General features: G+C 33.7%; 3 protein-coding genes across 3 annotated transcripts in view; 2 read left to right on the forward strand and 1 right to left on the reverse strand.

The window, feature by feature from the left end:
- The first annotated feature begins 1,144 nt into the window (after positions 1-1,144).
- On the forward strand, positions 1,145-6,660 carry LOC100786771 (putative U-box domain-containing protein 50). The gene is made up of 8 exons (XM_006572933.4): positions 1,145-1,619; positions 1,705-1,817; positions 2,064-2,188; positions 2,294-2,723; positions 3,266-3,406; positions 4,169-4,702; positions 5,148-5,855; positions 6,369-6,660. The coding sequence occupies exons 1-8, from the start codon at positions 1,454-1,456 to the stop codon at positions 6,555-6,557; spliced, it is 2,406 nt and encodes an 801-aa protein (XP_006572996.1). The 5' UTR covers positions 1,145-1,453; the 3' UTR covers positions 6,558-6,660.
- Positions 6,661-7,453: 793 nt separating this feature from the next.
- On the reverse strand, positions 7,454-13,005 carry LOC102665040 (nucleobase-ascorbate transporter 11). Its single transcript, XM_006572934.4, has 10 exons — positions 12,036-13,005; positions 11,203-11,300; positions 10,928-11,098; positions 10,431-10,531; positions 10,061-10,196; positions 9,793-9,843; positions 9,335-9,622; positions 8,775-9,009; positions 8,262-8,545; positions 7,454-7,996 (listed from the first exon to the last, which is right to left on the reverse strand). Exons 1-10 carry the CDS (start codon positions 12,628-12,630, stop codon positions 7,775-7,777), a joined length of 2,181 nt encoding a protein of 726 aa, XP_006572997.1. The 5' UTR covers positions 12,631-13,005; the 3' UTR covers positions 7,454-7,774.
- Positions 13,006-18,026: 5,021 nt separating this feature from the next.
- LOC100787324 (protein ecdysoneless homolog) overlaps positions 18,027-18,267 on the forward strand; it is a gene marked incomplete in the record, with an annotated part of 5,746 nt that continues 5,505 nt past the window's right edge. Inside the window, 1 exon segment of the mRNA XM_006572935.3 lies at positions 18,027-18,267. Within this exon segment, the coding sequence (XP_006572998.2) occupies positions 18,180-18,267 (88 nt within the window).

Consider the following 18,267-nt stretch of genomic DNA (forward strand, 5'->3'; position numbering starts at 1 on the left):
TATCTCGACAAGATTTATGAGATGCAAAATAGAGACACATTTCTATTATGATTTTTCAAGACATTTAACAAAAACATATTTCCGGTAAAGGTATTTTTATCATGTTTTTGAAATGGTTGGAAACAAACTTAGAAATCAGAGCTGTGGGAATAGCAAGGCACTTAAAAAATAGCCCTCGTCAAAGAACCAGCAAGGCACTTGTCATGTTTTGGTTGTAGACAGGGCAATTACTTCTCGCACCCCAAAAATTGCTTCCACACCTTTTCAGAATTTTTTTTTACCTTATGCATTGGTCAATTCAAAATGTAAAAGGTGTAACCAATCACGAATGTAAAGAACCAATTTGGATTAGCCAATCCGAAAGACAAAAAAAAAAGGTTGCAGAAAGCAATGGCATGTGTCTTGTTGGGTTTTCATGTCATGGGTATTAGACCGTGTCCACGCATGTTATATGCCTTCTTAGAAAACGAGACAAGTCTATGATTTTCAGAGTATCTGTACTGTACTCTACTCTCCCTTTACAAAAGAAAGCAAAAGAAACAAGAAAGAAAATTCAAATAATTGATTCAAAGAAATATTAAGGCTTGATTACCTAATAAAAAAAATGGTGGTATTTTTATTTTAATTCTAGAAAACGTGTATACCTCACAATAATTTATGCAAGCAATAATTTTGAAGTCACTTGATAAGACATGAAAATGATTTTTTTATTTAAGTGTTATTTTAAGTAAAAACAAATAAATAAAAGCGATAGAGATAAAATAAACGAGTAATTTAAATCTTATATTGTACATGACAATCCATATTAGCAAACAAAAAATGAGAATTGTACGGCTTATATATGATAAGTTTATTGATTTTTAAAATAATTTTTTAAAAATAATTTAAACAATAATTTATAATGAGGTGATTTATAATTAGATGAAAATGTTAAACTATTTTTACACTGTGAGTTATACATATTAGTTAATCACACGTATTTATGAAGTTAGTAATTTCAAAGAGTTTATTATTATCATAATCCAGAAAAGAACAAAAGTGAATTCTAGGTAGAGGGTGGACCCGTTGAAATTACGGTTGATATGCAAGCAAATGGCAAAGAAGATGATACATACACTACGACCCCAGCACCATTTGTCAATCATCACACGCCATACACAAAAGTCCAAACCTGGCCCTCCCCTTCAACTCTTCCCTTGGAAGTCCCGATTAAAGCACTAATACAATAGTCTTTAAACCAAACACTTGTGAAAGTCCCAAAAGAAAGCTTTGAAAATTCTCATACACAAACCTTTTCTTTATTCCTTCTACAGTGTTAAAGTCTCTATCAACACAATTCATAACTTGTTACCTTATCATAGGTGTGTACTGTGACATGGGTTGTTTCACTAGAATTCATCTTGCTTCTTGTTGCTGATAGGGAGTTGAAGTTTTTATAGCTCGGAACAATCAAATGGATGCAATCCAAACCGAGAAAATCTATGTTGCTGTTGGGAATGATGTGCAGGATGGATATAAGACTTTGAATTGGGCTCTCAAGAAGTGGAATTCTCATCCAATTTCCATTGTTATTCTCCATCTCACACACAATAGTACCAAGGATTATGTCCATACACCATGTAAGTTGGAGTTATGTATCAGCTTTAATTTTTTTTAGCATTGAAATTCAATTGGGTTTAGCTTAGTTTTGTGATTTTGTGGCAGTTGGGAAACTTCCAGCAAGATCTGTGAGTGAGGAGAAACTACAAATTCTCAGGAAAGATGAGCAGGATAAAATCAACAAGCTGCTTTCCAAGTATATTGCTTTCTGTGGAAAGGTAAGTGTGTGTTCATTTTAGTACTTCAATAGTAGTGTTCAATTACTCAGATCAAATGAAGTGAAATGAGCTTATAGTGATGTAGTATAATTCCTGAAGCATTGGTTTTTAATCGTGCTGAATGTTATCGTGTGATCCGTGCAACTGACATCACAATAAGGCTTAGTTGTTGTTTTACTCAGATCATATGAAATGAAGTTATAATGGTTTAGTCTAACTCTAGTCTTCTGTTTGTGCATATTACAGGTGCCAGCAGAGATTCTTGAAGTTGAGAAATTTGATGAACCTATGCAAAAGCGCGTCATAGACTTGATCTTTGGTCTAGGAATAACCAAATTGGTCATGGGATTTTCATTCATGAAGCCCTCCATGTACTCTTTCATTCATTTCCTTGCTCTTTTTCTTCTAGAATTTTTTTAAGCCATGCTAAATTTTCTATTATTTTCCTTAATACATTTTTTTTTATCATGGGTCAGGAAATCTAAAGGTGCTATTAATGGATTGTTCCATGTTCATGAGCAAAAGCCTTCTTTCTGTGAATTGTTCGTTATTTGTGGAGGGAAACAAGTTTTCTTAAGAGGGAAGAATGATGAGAAAATCATGGAGGATGATCAGGGGGTCATGGTTGCAAGAATGAGAGATAAGATAACTTTCAAAGATTGGTTAGACAAGTGGTTCAAAGACAAAACCAACGATTCACAAGATAGAATTGCATCACTTTCCTCAAGCAATTTGGAGTCCCCTGTAAACCGAAACCAGTGGGAATTTTACCTCCAGGAAATTGAAAATTACTATCAAGAATTGTTGTCTTCGAAGCCGGAGGAAGGAAGCTGCGTGCAAGAAAATGACGACTCACAGATTGGACCAATTGAGCCACATGTCACTGAACAGAACAATTATAATATGGTAACTATAACAATGACGGATATTTTTCTCAAATATGTGGCCTTGATTAATGCTAATATTTATCTTCTTTGTTCCCTTTCGTTTTGTTTCTTCTAGGGAGTTGTTAGATGATTGGTTTCACTTTTACATATATGCATAATACAATTTGTTTTTATTGTACACTGTTGAAAAAGAAGGCGTCTGTTTGTGAAAGTCTAAATTTGATATGTAATATCTTTCTTTAAAGAATTCTTACTTTGACTCTTGTTAGTATTTGATAAGTATATATTGTAATATAAATTGAGGGTACCCTTTTTTAAACTTTTGGTCGGTTTAGTTTGCAAGATATGAAAGCTATTTTCAAATGTTGATCTTGCTCTAAAGCCATGATTAGCTTTCTATGTGTGCTTTTGGACCCAAAAACAAAAAGTTGTTAAATAGTAGACGTTTGACAATATAGTCACATACTTTATATGTGCCTTTGATCCTTTGTTATTTCACATTATGTGCATGGTGTATTGATTTGTCAAAAATATTGCCTAACTTTGTCTCCTCCTACTCAGAGTACTGCGGAAAAAATTGAGATCCTGAAAAATAAGCTTAATGAAGGTCAGAAGACCATCCAATTGAAGAGGAAAGAAGCCAAGGATAACATAGAGAGGCATACTAAAGCTGAATGGGCAATTTGTTTATGCAACAGTCGGGTAATATTCTAAATCAGTTTAACTTGGTGACACAAATGCAAAATTTTTCCTCTCTCTGTTTTTAATAAATAGTCAAATCAATAAATGAAAGATACAACATTGGCCACATTAAGCCTGGAATAATAAAAATTACATTTATGGTGAGCCTTGAATATATATCAACATGAGATTATTCATATTTAATCAGTTATATCGAATCTGAGCCTTGAATATATAATTTTGTGAAAAATTAGGAAAAAGATACATAATGACTTTATCTAAACTTGAATTACTCTCTTTGTTTCTAATTATAAAATCTTTTCTAAAAATTACTTTATTCCTTTTTATAAGATGCATTAAGTATTTTTTCTTATATATCCTTAATTATTCTTTCTTCAAACATTAATAAAAAATAATTAACTAAATAAAAAAAAAATTTTAAATAATGATACAAATAATTAAAAGATTTAATGTGATTAAGTAAATTAACTAATTTTTTGTTAAGACACATAAATTAGTTAAAAAATTCTTATAATTAAATATGAAAGTATTATACAAAAGTTAAGCATAGTAGCAACAAAAAATTAAAATTACAACTAAATTTTATCCTTAGTATTAATTTTTTATTTTACATTCAAAGACCACAAACATAATTTTCCTTGTCTAGGGATTAATTTGAGCGTTTGACTAACTATACCTTCTAGGGATTGATTTATCCCTCTTTTTTTCTTGCTTGCATGTCATATACACGTAAATTCTCATCTGTTAATGGCTACTTGTTAGGCCGAAGAACTAGAAAGTCGAATACGTGAAGAGGTGAGTGCAAGAGAGGAGCTAAAGAAGGAATCAGACGCAGAGAAGGAGCAAACAGAGGAGATGAGAACGGAGGTGGAAGAGAGGAAGAGGAGGCTGAGCTCGCTCACGGAAGTCCAATCGGAGCTCTCAAACCGGCTCCAAATATGGACGTTAGCGAAGATTCGGGCGGAGACGCAGCTGGAGAAGGCGGTGGGGGAGAGGAGGGAGATGGGGAGGGAGATAGAGGAGCTGAGGCGGCAGAGGGATGTGCTCAACAGAAGGATCGAGTTCTGCAAGCAGAAGGACGCCATCGGAATGGCCGCGAGGCTCGCCGAGACAACGTTCTGTGCGTTCAGGGAGTACACCGAGGAGGAGCTCCGGTTGGCGACGGATAACTTCTCCGAGCGCCTCAGGTTGAAGTCCGGCGGGGATTGGACCAATGTGTATAGGGGACGCTTTAACCATTCCACTGTTGCTATCAAGATGCTGCCTTCTTTGTCACCCCAACATTTCCAATCCAAGGTACAAATATAAGTATTTCACATCAATTTCTTTTCTTTGATTGTGTTAATCTTTAATGTATTTTTTTTATTAGAGGAATTACTAAATGAAGCTCTAATTCTAGTTGAAAAACAATATCAAAAATAGTTATGAAATGTAATCTTCTGTGGGGTTTAATAATATGCTACTCATTTGTGGTATTAATAGAATATTCAAATCAATTGAATTAATAGACACGATAGGTTAAAAAAGTGAAAAGTATTTGTTGGGTGTCCTATAAATTCCCCCAATTCAATTCAAATATTGAACTAATTGTGTCTGACCCATGATGACATATGTTCAATGATCATGTTAATTTTGTTTCCAAAATTTCTTGTTATATAGAATTTTCAAATAGTTTTTTCCTCGAAATAATTATAAAATTCTGTCTCAGCTTGAATTTACTAATTTACACCGCATATTTCAGGTGAGGCTTCTTGGTGATATTAGGCAACCTCATCTGGTTGCCATGGTTGGCTTTTGCTCCGAGCCCAAATGCATAGTTTTGGAATACATGCGCAATGGAAGCTTACGAGACATGCTGTTTTCTAGGAGAAGAAACCGAACCTTACGATGGCATGACCGAATACGAATAGCCACAGAAGTTTGTTCGGGCCTGGGCTTTCTCAATGTAGCTGAGCCAAGGCCCGCTATTCATTGTCATTTGACCCCATCGAAAATCCTCCTAGACCGCCATTTGATTGCAAAGATCACGGGCTTTGGGCTCCATGAATGCCATGATGAACATTGTAATATTGAGTCAGATTTGCGGGCCATAGGGGCTTTGTTAATGCACCTTCTAACTGGAAGAAATTGGGCTGGGCTCGTTGAGGAGGTGATGACGGTAGATATAGATAGAGAGGCTTTGGGTGGTGTTCTTGATGAGATGGCTGGACAATGGCCATTGGATCTAGCAAGGGAACTTGCGGGCCTGGCTATGAGGTGCATGTCCATCAAAAGCGAGCCCAACTTGGAATTGAGCATTGCAAGGGTTTTAGAGGAACTCAATGAGATAAGAAGAAAGGGGGATGAAATTGTTGGAAGGGAAAGGCGAAAGACAAACATTAATGGTGGATGTATAAATAGAGAGGGATCCAGTGATGTGCCTAGTGTTTTCCTTTGTCCCATACTTCAGGTTACCCTCTTGATCTTTTAATTTTTTTTAATGAGTTAGACCATGTTATAAGCTTCTTCATGAGTATTTATAAGATAAGAAAATAAGAAGATAAAATATAATACAATATTAAACTTTCTTACTAAAATTAACCCTTTACTTTTAGAGAAGTTAAATAAATAAATAAATAAATCTATAAAAGTTAGGTGCATTAGTTGATTTTACTTTATAAAAATTTAATTTATTTTAATTTCTCATTTTCTTCTCCTACAAGTAGCTAAGTATTTCTCCTAGCTAGCTAAATAGTATGATTTTTCCTTTATTTATTTGTAATGTCTGTGATATGTTGCAAGTTTCATGACTAATCCTGATAAAATTCGAAAAAGCCACTAGCCAAGAGATATCAAGAATGATCATATGTTGAGTCCTGCACATAATGTTTGAACGGACAGGCAAAAGTGGAGTTGCATTTTATGTTTGCTAATAATCCTTGAACTTAAGGTTGTGTTCTTGTGTTGTTGGCTCTGCATGCAGGAGGTAATGAAAAACCCACACGTGGCAGCAGATGGATTTTCTTATGAGCTAGAAGCAATAGAACATTGGCTGCAATCGGGACGTGACACATCACCAGTGACAAATTTGAGGCTGAAGCACACTTTCCTCACCCCTAATCATACCCTTCGTTCCCTAATTGAGGACTGGCAGACCAACAAATCAACCTGAGTTAGCTTCGGATTGAAATACTAACAACACGCTCTTTAATACACTTGTTACTTAAACAATAACCAGTTGAGTTAATGATTCATGGGCAGGTTCAAGTCTAAAATCTTTCTAACTTACCATTCTTTGTTTTGATAATTCCTCCTACAACAATTAACAGGTTGGTTTGGATTAAGTTCACAATTCGATCAAAAATTTAAATGAGTTAGTTTAGATCGATTTTAAAAAAAAAATGAAACTCAACCTAAATTAATCCGTTTGTAAACGATTTGGATTGGGTTGAATCGAAAGGTTAAAACATTTAATTTTATTTATTTTTTTAAATGAAATATTTTTTATAAACTAAATTTTTTATTAAATGAAATACATTATACATTACTTATAATTATTAAGTGTAGTCAAATAGTTTAAAAAATCATAGGAGGAATCATATTATCGTCAATTTGTCATCATCATCACATAGAGTAACATTATGTTAAATTTGGTTTAAAAATTAAAATATAATAAACAAATACCACACTCATAAAACCTAAAAACCCATAAATTAATTGAAAATTTCAATGTTTTCAAATAATCAAATGAGTAATGCAATTAAAATTTCGACTAAAACTAAAATAGTTTAAAACAAATTAAAATTAAAATAGATCTACAATCATCTTTGTTGCAATAGATTTTAACCAATTACTTATATATTAATAATAATAATAATAATTTAATACAAATTAACTGGTCAATGTATCGGGTCAGTGAGTAGTGGGTCTAGATATTCAAACCCTTGACCTAATCCAAAACTCAATGGGTTTGATTTGTATGATTTGAGTTTGATCTAAATACAAAAATTATTCAATCCAAACTGTTTGGATTGGTTTGGATCAATTCGAATTTAAAGATGACCGCCGTAACAACAACTCTTTTCAGTATTAACTCAATAAGTAAGTGAGTACACTTTTTTTTTTTTTTCAGCAGACAATTGACGTGTGAAACAACTATCAACTATGAAATTTCGAAGCATAACAAATATTCTATAGCTATCAGCCTATCACCAATCTAATGTCACTATAGTTATATTACACATCCTTGTATAATTTACCTTTGTCTTCATGAACTGCAACATCTTCCAGTCCCACGGAAGAGAATAAAGGAATAATGGACATATCCTGGGAGTGGCCTTTTTCTTGAAGGAATGTTACCAGGATTAAAATGTGAGAGTGAACCAAGCATTAGACTCCCAAGCATTTGAAACGACAACAACACCGGGCTACTTTCTTTGGCAGCGAATATTCGGATTGTTGTGAGGGATCAGTGGCAATGTCTTCTGCTCGCGACCATTGGTACACCCCTCGTTCTTCTTGACTGCCAGGGACAGTGTTGTCCAGTAGGAATGCCACCAACAGTGTAACCACCATGTTCAAGGACATAAGAGCATTGATTGCAAAATCAAGCTTGAACATAGAAAATATAATTCATATTCATCAGAAGAGGAAATAAGTTATAATAGCTGAATTTACAAGAAAATCAAGCAAAAGTAAAGATTTGTCATTAAGGACAAATTTACATGATACCAGTTTCAATCAGGATAAATCCGTTAGGATGTTAGAGGCTTGTGAATTAAATCCGTTAGTATGGGCATATTCATCTATAAGTTATACAGCCAATCTTTCTTTTGTTTGTTCCTTTTTTTTACATTTTAGGGCAAAAGGTACTTACTTGCTTTATGCCTGAACGGAATGGCCCACTTGATGCTGCTGCTGCATAAGGAACCAGATAACTGGGCAGTACCAGACTTGATTCAGCTTGGTATTGTTGAAAATAAGCAGGGATAGACATGCCAAGGAACAGTGAAACTCCAACTATTGTTATGTTCCTGAAGCTGGCAGATTGACTATACTGTAAATTAGAGAGGCCCAATGCTGCAGTAAGAGCCCACATGAAACATAGTACAGAAGCAGCCAAGGCCAGTGGAATGGAAGCAAGAAGGGCACCCACTTTTCCTACAAAATAAAGCATCAGAGATCGGACAAAACAACAAAATAGCCTGTGTACATACAATCTATCTTATATTAACAGTCATATTTTGAGACTCTAATGAACCAAAATGAAACCACTGCACATCCTTAGATCCATCTCAGCCAGAATGATGGAGAGGAATGAAAACATATTAAGTTGGACAAGACTATAGAATTCAATTATGGATTTTTTCTCCAAGTGTTGTTATTTTACCTATAAATGAGAACATGATCAAGAAAGCTGCTCCAACTACCACTACCTTCCGACTTGCCACCTTTGTTACGTCAATTGTGTGCATGTTTTCTGTCAAGGTTGTTGCCCCAGTACCAGAACCCCAAAGACCAGCCAATATACTACAGAAACCCTCAAGAGCAATTCCTCGGCTCACAACTCCGGGAGTTGGAGGCCTCGAATTAACTTGCAGAGATGTAGCACGATAAGTTCCAACCTGATAGTCACAATTACATAAGGTTTCATCTCCTATTTAATATTTAGGTTTTTCAACATGACAATTCATCTTAATGAACCTTGACAATAATCATGCCTTTCAAGTCTAAGAAAATCAATCATATTCAGAAGCCAGGGACCTTCAGTTTTGCCTAAACCCATATAAATTAGGATAGTTCTGTGTGTGGGTGTGCATGTGAACCACTTTCTTCAATTTAAGAAATATATCTTTAACACATTAGTGAAGATTTTGCTACCTCCAATTTGAATTTCAGTCTAAAACAGAAGATAATTTGGAATTGCGAGCATTTAAATATGATACTTACTGAATCCACAGAGGCAACCAGTGACACTATGACCATGATTATGGAAGTCCTAAAATGGAAAATAGGGATACCCCACTGTAAAGGGTATGGCATTCTGACCCATGCAGCAGTAGACAATGCATTGGAAACATCAGTCCTGCAATGCTTCATGGTATATGCATGTTTTCTACATGCATCCAACAAAATGTTTGAACTTGGTATATCTGGATTGCATCCTTTGTAATTATATGCTCCACCAGCTGTTAAAAAGGACGCATAGATCCAAATTATAGTCAAACTCAAGGGAACCTGAAAATATTAAAAATGTTATAAGAATTTATTATTAAATAGACACATGCTAAAGGAAAGACTTAGTCAACACTCTCCACAGTTACTCACACGAAAAACTATAATGAAAGCATAGCATAGCTCATCAATATGAAAAATGAACAAGTAACGTCTTAATTTAAGACACTTACAGCATAAATTCGAAATAAGTGGCGCCCAAAGATAGATATTCCTCGAAGATACTTCAAACAAGACAAAAAGAAGTAATAATGAGTTTTTGAACACTGCTGAAATCATTTAATATATAAAATAAAAAAAATAAAAAACTGTTTACAAAATTCAACAGAAAGCCTCAAACATACAAGAAGACTTTACAAATTATAATCATTAGAAAGCCTTTTCTGATATCAAATATCCTGTATTAATTTGGTGCTGCTTGAAATGTAAAACATGACACACCAGAGTGAATATTAGAACTAGCGCTATCTGTGGAATAGTAATTTCTGGGCAAGTGCCTGCTTGTGGAAATCCATAGCTGAAGAATGCTAAACCTACAGCAGCAACAGTTGGGGCAACCACAATTGGGTTGATTAACCTAAAAGTGTAAAGAATTAACAGATTAGACTCAAGTGTTTACAATCCTCATTAGATAAAAGTTCATTAGCTTCTATGACTTCATTGCTCTATGCAGATGTTTATTTCGTGTGTTAATGCTTAGCCATCGTAAATGTTTAGAAAGGCAACAGAGCAGCAAACTACAAAAATTTTCTAAATTGAACACAATACAAAAGATATTTACGGACATATGATATGGCAAGTAAATTCTTACCTCAGTAGAATAGACATTAAACCACTAAATCCCAGGATACATTGGAATACTGAACCTACAATTATAGCTCCTTGGAGTTCCCTCATTATGTGTCTAAATTTCTGCAAATAAAATATACAGGCTTTAATGAGAATATATCCAAACTAACAGAATAAAACCCAAAGTTTAATGTAATTTATGAATAACAGGTCCATGTTCTGTTAGTGTTGACAAAAACTGGCAATGCAGAAATCTATTAAGAGTTAACAGATACACAATAGCAGAAAGGATAAAGGAAAATTATGCTGTGGTGATTCAAATATGTATAATTTAAAACATTGCAAGCCATGTGAAAATTAACTCCTAACTATATTTTCTGAAGTAATTGTATTTCAAAATGCAGATAGTTTACAGATTTAGATTACTTGATATAATTTTGTATGACTAAACTGAAAGAGCCTAAAGTGATGTGTTAATGAATTAACATTTTGTGTCTGCCAATTAAGTAATGAGCTTACATGTTCGGTAAGATTCCGATATTCTTGGGCATTTATGATAACTAATGCAGGTGCTAAATACACAAATGAGCTCCCTTGAACTAAAGGCAGTCGAGTACCAAGGTAGGAGTGCAGAATAGTCGTGATGCCAGAAAGAAACAGCATTGTAGAAATTACGGTAGCAGTATCCTTCTGTCATCAGCAATTAATGTAAAAGTGAATAGACAAGAATATGAAAAACTATCGATTTTCTTAGAGTAACAGGTAGCAAACAGTAAATAACAGCATATGCTTACATCTGTTCCACCCATGACAGGTATCATGACTAATGGGATCAATACAAGAGAACCAGCCAATGATAGATAGTGCTGCAGGCCATAATAGATAAGAGATACTGCAATTAGAAATGCCAGTATGTAAGTAAAAACGAGGTAATAATAATTTGGCAAGTTACAGCAACATGACTATGTAAGCACCCCATCTTGTTAGTTACAGCCATAACTTTTGGCCTAGTTGTATCCAACAGATCTGAAGACTGATATTCTAAGATAAAGATCATGTTTATAAGGGGGAGGGGCATGGAATTTAGCTTTCCATGCCTGCGTAAATAATTCTATAAATTCCTATAAATTGTAGACATTCTTTCTCGCTCTCTCTCTCCCCTAATTTTTTTCACATTCATATTCTCTCATCTATGGAAGGGATCTTCAATCAGTCATGGAAAAGAACAGTAGCAACTAGAGATTAAAGAAGTTGATAGCATTCAAGCCAAAATCCAATGCAAATAACACTCATACCATCCTCCCTATTTTTAAACAAGATAGTACTCATCACCCACAGACCAATTCACGAAGATATAAATGAACCTACTAACAAGCTTCAGAACATCCAAACATAGGAAGTAGTAAGCAACATACCATTCAGGCATTCACATTGCTGAACATACAGCATTATCCAGCTCAAAAATTATAAAGATAAAAAAAACACACTCCCTAGAGACATGAATTTTTCCACACGCATTCAAGTCCAACCATAAAATTTTCAAACCATCCAAAACTAGCATTCTAAAACATAGACTGACAAAAAAAACCAAACAAATCAAGTGTGAAAAAGAAGAACACAAACTAACCAATCCCCGGATTTTCTTTGAGCCCGCACTTCAATCCCAACGGTCCCTGCCACCCTCCATCACCAACCTCCTCCCCTTCTGGAAACACATTGACCTTAACATCCCCATTTCCCTCCTCCCCCTCCTTTTCCTCATTCACAGGAGCAACTGCAGACACTCCATGCCCATTCCCATTCCCATTGAAACCAACTTTCCTCTCACCACCCTCATTCTCCTTCTCTTTCCTCCCCCTCCCATCCAAAACAGCACCATTCTCACCCCTCGTTGCACCTCCATGAGACTCTGGTACGATCTCGTTTTGCCTCGCTCTTCCCACCACCGGATCTATCTCTATCTTCGGAGATGACCCTTCTCTTCTCCTCTCTAAAGCTTCAAACTTTGCACTCCCACTTGTCCCTGCTTCCCCCGAGTAATCAGAAACAAAACCCGTTCTTTTCGCCCACGACCGTAACTCTCGCGGGTTGTGCTCACTTCTCGGCACAAAAGAGTCCACTTTGCCTGCTACACCACCCTGCTGTTTCTTCTTCCCAGTGCCACCCCTCACACTCATCGCCACGTTTCTGTTCAGTGATTCTGATTTCGACCCAGTTTCCATTGTCACTGATGAACTCTACCCAATTCGGTATAAAGAAGAAAGATGAGATTTTTGGAGGCACAGTAGAAGTAAAATGGTGTGAAAACGAAGAAGGGAGTTCAGTGTGAAACAGTTGATAGCGACGGTGGAACGAAGGAGGGAGTGGAATTTACCGAAACGTCCCTATAGAATGACCGTTGATAAAGGAAGTGTTAAGTGTAGTGTAATGTAGCAGCTGAATGAGCGAAGAAGGTACCAACCAGCCAAGCCAAACTTGTTTCCATTTTCTCTCTCTCTTTTGGGCCCTTGAATCAGACAAATTCTGTTTTGTTGAATGTGCGTCATTTTTTTTATTCGGTGGGAATGATGAGATTTATTTACAATGTTTTGGCTCTTTGCTTCTGGTTCAAGTAATCTTCTGCTGCTTTAACCAATTGCAAGCTCAAGGAGTGGAGTTGTTCACTTCAATTGATTAGCACATGAACACGATGATGGTGACGTGATGCAAAGAACAGAGCTAAATCGGTCCAATCCCAAGTTTACTCACGGCGATGATAATTACTTAATTTCTGTTAAAAAAAATTGCATTTTACAACGTAACATTATATATATCGTTCAAATAAAATAATTAATTAATAAGGTTGGATTTAAATATAAAAAAATCATTTTTATATGATCCAAGATTGACACTTTTCATGCATATATTACTTTTTTACCTTGAGATTATGTTTGTTCAAAGGTTTCTAAAGTAATTCAAGTTGTTGAGTGTAATATTTATTGTGTGTAAGTAGTTCAAGTTGGTGAAAAAAGTAATGGTTGATAATTTTTAAAGTTGTTAACAATTGTTCTAATTAATAAGAAATTAATTCATATTTTATATAAAGAATAAAATTGATTCTTTTGGTTAATTTGAAGACTTTATTGTCGTATTCATATTTTTTCTTACAACTTTTTTAGATTAAAAATTGCAAAATTTGGGAAAGTGGGAATCTATAAATTGTCGTCCGTGATCAAACTTTGTACAACAATTCTCATTCTCATTCTTAATTTCTCAATCTCAATTTCAATTTTTGTTTCTTTCATGCTAAATGGATACTCGTATTTAATTTGTACCTTTCTTGCAATTACAATTTCATGTAAATTTATCCTTCTTCTCCTTTTAGTTAAAATCCTCCATTTTCCCCCATTTTTCTTCCACAACCACCAAATAACCCAACAATGAATTTTATGCTTTCCAATGTTTCCGCAACCACCAAAAAACCCAATAATAATAAATTTTATGCAAAATTATCAACTTCTTTCTACCAAAAGCTCTAGAAAATTTCCTATATCTCTACTATCACCAAACAACTCTGCCATGTTTTGTGTTTTCTCAAATTTTAGTAGCGGTGTATAATTCACTAATGCGAAAGTTGAAACACAAGTTTCACAATTTTTTATTTTACTAAAACTGGCCTAAAAAAACATTACACTTTATCCTTATGAAGGACAGAATTGCAGTAAAAACATTACCATTTGGATTAGAAATTTCAAAATTTAAAGGAATTTGAAATGTTCAAAATTTGAATTATTTTTATTTTAATTTTTTTTATTTTTCAAAAGTTTAAATAAATTAATTCAAATTTCTTTTATTTTAAATTCATTGTTTAGATAGGATAATTCAATTTTCTCTATATGTAAAATTTTAATTTTATATTTTAAATAGATGAAATGTTAATATTGAACTTTATAGAAAATAAACACAATCTAATTTTGAAATATTAATTAAAAAATATTTTCAATTTTTAATAATTTATAAATACAAAATATTGATAATTTTAACTAGGGTTGTTTTGCATGATCACAACCAGTGATGTTTTTAAACCGACATCAACCAAGACTATTTTTCGGTCGACATCAAATAGGGTTTTTTTGTCAAAGTATGTCGGGAATATTTGTTAGTTGAGATCAGTCAGGACTATTTTTTGGCTAACGTTGGTTGAGTCTATTTTTCAGCCGATGTTGGTTAAATTTTTTTACCAACATCAGCTAGGGTTTGTTTGGCCAACACCGGCTAAGGTCTTTTCTGTTAGACAAATGGCCTCAGTTATCTTAAGAAGGGGGGGTTGAATTAAGATAACAAGAACTATTCCCCAATTTAAAATTTCGCTATCTCTTTTTAGATTAACAATGCACCCTTAACATGAATTACTCAAAAGACAATTCAGAATAAACTTCTTTAAAGGCAAAAGATAAATAGCAATAAATAAAAGAAGTTTAAGGGAAGAGAGAAATGCAAACTTGATTTATACTGGTTCGGTCACTTCTTGTGCCTACGTCCAGTCCTCAAGCAACCCGCTTGAGAGTTTCACTATCTTGTAAATTCTTTTTACAAGTTCTAAACACACAAGGACAACTCTTCCTTTGTGTTTAGAATTCTTTCACAACAAAAGACTCTCGGTCTCTTAATCCTTTTTTAGAAGTAAAAAGAAAAGAAGAAGAAATCTCTCTTGAAAGAGATAGATTGTACAATGAAGATCAATCACAATTCCTTATTTGAATATGCAAGTGTTTGACCAAAGAATTCTTTGAGAGGATAAGACATTTCAATTTAGAAAAACTCTCTTAATCTTTTGAGAGGATAAAACTTTTTGGGCAATCAAAAACTCTCTCCAAATTCGTGTTTCCAAGTCACATATAAATAGACCTTTGATGGCCATTCATAAACCATTTGAATAGATGTGACTCTTGAAAGTTATTTTCTGAAAATCTCATCTGGTAATCGATTACAATAATTGTGTAATCGATTACAGGCTTTAATATTTGAATTAAAACGTTTATTAACTGCTGGTAATCGATTACCAATATGGTGTAATCGATTACAGAGTCTAAAATTTGAATTCAAATATTTAGTAGCTGTTGTAAACCATTTTTGGCCACTGGTAATCGATTACATCCTCTAGTAATCGATTACCAGAGAGTAAATCTCTTGAAAAACACTTTTTAACTCAAATTACTTGGCCAAACCTTTGCTAAATCAATTAGGAATTCCCTTCCTAAAATACTAGTAATCATCTTGATGTTGCGGCTTGTATTCTTGAATCATTTGCATCAAATCATCATGATCATCATCAAAACATCAAAGTCATTTGCTTCTACATTTTCGAACGACATTGACCAATGTTATTTTTAGCCAACGTTGGCCTAAAAAATCCTAGCAGACATTAACAAAAAAATCTATCCAATATCAACTAAAAAATAGCTTAGTCGATGCAGACCAATAGAACCTACCTGATGTCGGCTGAAAAACATCATTGGTCAACGTTGGCCGAAAACTCTCTAGTCGAAGTTTGCTAAAAAATAGCTTTGACCAATGTCGGACAAAAACCTTATCCAACATCAATTATAAAATAGCCTTGACTGATATTGGCTAAAAAATAGTTCTGATCGATGTCGACCGAAAAAACTCTAGTGGATGTCGACTGTAAGAACCTAGTCGATGTCGAGTAAAAATAATCATGCCCGATGTTGATCAAAAATACCTAATTGGTGTTAGCAGAAAAAACCCTAGCCAACATCAACAAAAAAACTTAGCTAATGTAGTTAAGAAATAGCTCTGGTCTATGTTAGCTAAAAAACTATAGTCAATGTCAGTAAAAAAAATTCTAACCGACGTCGACAAAGAAAATCTAGTTGACATAAGTCAAAACACCCTAGCTAACATCAACTAAAAAATAACCCTAGCCAATATTGGCTAAAAAATAACTTTGGCTGATGTTAGCTGAAAAAATCTAGCTAATGTCGGCTAAAAAATCCTAACAGGTGTCTACTCAAAAGTTAGTCATGACCGATGTCAGTAGAACAAATCTAGCCAATATCAGCAAAAAAAATCATTGGTCAACATCAGCTGAAAAAACCTTGATGACAACGGCCAAAATTTTTTTTTGACCGACATTAGCAAAAATTTCCCATGATTAACGTCAGTGAGAAAATAACTCTGACCAACATCATCTAAAAAAAATCTTAGCCGATATCGGTAAAAAATAGTTTTGGTTGACATCATACAAAAAAATTGATCGAAAAAATCTTGGCCAACGTCAGTGAAAAACAACTTATGTCGATATCGGCAGTAAAAACTTTGATCACCCGTAGTTGTGAGTGTTGAGCGAGAAAGAGTCGCGAGCAAAAACATGAGTTAGAGTGAGCATCTCCAAAAAAAGAATTTCAAATTTTATATTTTTAGAAAATTTGAAATCTCACTATTTTAGTCAATCAAAATGATTCATAAAAATATAAAAAATTAAATCTTTTTTCAAATACTCTATCCAAATAAATTATTTTATCATGAATCATTTTAAATTTTTTAAAAAAATAAATTTTTCTATTAAATTTGTCCATCCAAACACACTATAAAAGTCAAGTTTATAATGGAAGAAGACTTCTCGTTGAAGCATAACTCAACATTTTGAAAGATACTATTGTCAATGTTGATAAGAAAACGAATGATTTCATGGTTAAAAGTTAAAGAAAATTACAACAACTTGCAGCTAAATCTACTAAAAAGGGGAAATTGCACAACTTAAAGTTTGGTGCTATAAAATGAATGTTATTGTCCAAAAGTTCATAAGTATTACAAGCAAGCTATCCAAGGAAAGAAAAATAGGTGCCCAAAGAAAGACGTCATGGCTAACACATGTTATATTTTAATAACAAGCCAACTCCACTAAGCGCTGACATAAAAAAAAAAGATTAAAATCATGAAGAAAGACATAATCAATTATTTGATGACTACTCTGAAAATTTGGTATATGCAAAGGCATAATTCCAATTTAAGTTCTACCATGAAAATAAAAAATGATGAAAGTCCTTAAATCATTTGTGACTCAAGGACAAACAAAAAATGAAATAGGAATCCAAGATGAGTTATAATATTGGAGATGCTTTGAGTTTATACATGCCCCATAATTTACTTTTAGTTTTTAAATATTTTTGTAGCATTTTTTATCTCTACATTTTTATTAACATTTTTCTTATCAATGTTGTTAAGTATTGTTGTTAAGCATTGATTTAACAACCAAGCTAGCATCCACATGACTTGCTACATCATTTATTAGTCTAAGGTAACAATTATATATATTTGTTTTTAATAAATTATATTTTTACCTTATGAAAATATGAGAAATTATAAACATATTACATGTAAAAAAAAAACTACGTATAATTATCATATTAAATTAATTGATGTCATGACAAATCATGTATATACCAATGATAAGCATCACATTATTCCTTAATGATAATATTAACCTCTGAGACAAAAATTGTTAAAAGGAGAAAAATATAAGGACCAACAATAATGTTTTTTTAAGGACTAAAAATAAATTTTGTAAGAAATTCAGTAAAAAAAAAAAATATTTAACGCTATTTGAAATTAAAATTAAAAACCTATATATACTTCCTAATTTTTCATTCATTCACACATACCCTCGTAAAACCTCGAAGCTTCAAAGAGGGTTTATGAAGAAGGAGGTTGTTTCCCGAACACTATAGAAGTTTGCAGAGTGAGCAACTGAGCATATACTGCATACGTAATGGAGTTCCCTTCTTCTTCTTCTTCTTCATCCTCCATCTTCTCCCCGCGCCCATCAGACGACACCGTTTTCTACGCCATATACCCTG

The sequence above is a fragment of the Glycine max genome, chromosome 1 (genome assembly GCF_000004515.6).
Source record: "Glycine max cultivar Williams 82 chromosome 1, Glycine_max_v4.0, whole genome shotgun sequence".
Lineage (NCBI taxonomy): Eukaryota > Viridiplantae > Streptophyta > Magnoliopsida > Fabales > Fabaceae > Glycine > Glycine max.

Bases quoted from the DNA above. Each gene is read 5' to 3' on its own strand.
- LOC100786771 (XM_006572933.4), top strand. From the start codon at position 1,454: ATGGATGCAATCCAAACCGAGAAAATCTATGTTGCTGTTGGGAATGAT. The intron at 1,620-1,704 runs GTAAGTTGGAGT...ATTTTGTGGCAG, and splicing joins GGATTATGTCCATACACCAT to TTGGGAAACTTCCAGCAAGA. The intron at 4,703-5,147 runs GTACAAATATAA...CGCATATTTCAG, and splicing joins CCCAACATTTCCAATCCAAG to GTGAGGCTTCTTGGTGATAT.
- LOC102665040 (XM_006572934.4), bottom strand. From the start codon at position 12,630: ATGGAAACTGGGTCGAAATCAGAATCACTGAACAGAAACGTGGCGATG. The intron at 11,099-11,202 runs GTAAGCATATGC...TGCTGATGACAG, and splicing joins CTGTCATGGGTGGAACAGAT to AAGGATACTGCTACCGTAAT. The intron at 9,844-10,060 runs GTGTGTCATGTT...TCTTGTTTGAAG, and splicing joins TAGTTCTAATATTCACTCTG to TATCTTCGAGGAATATCTAT.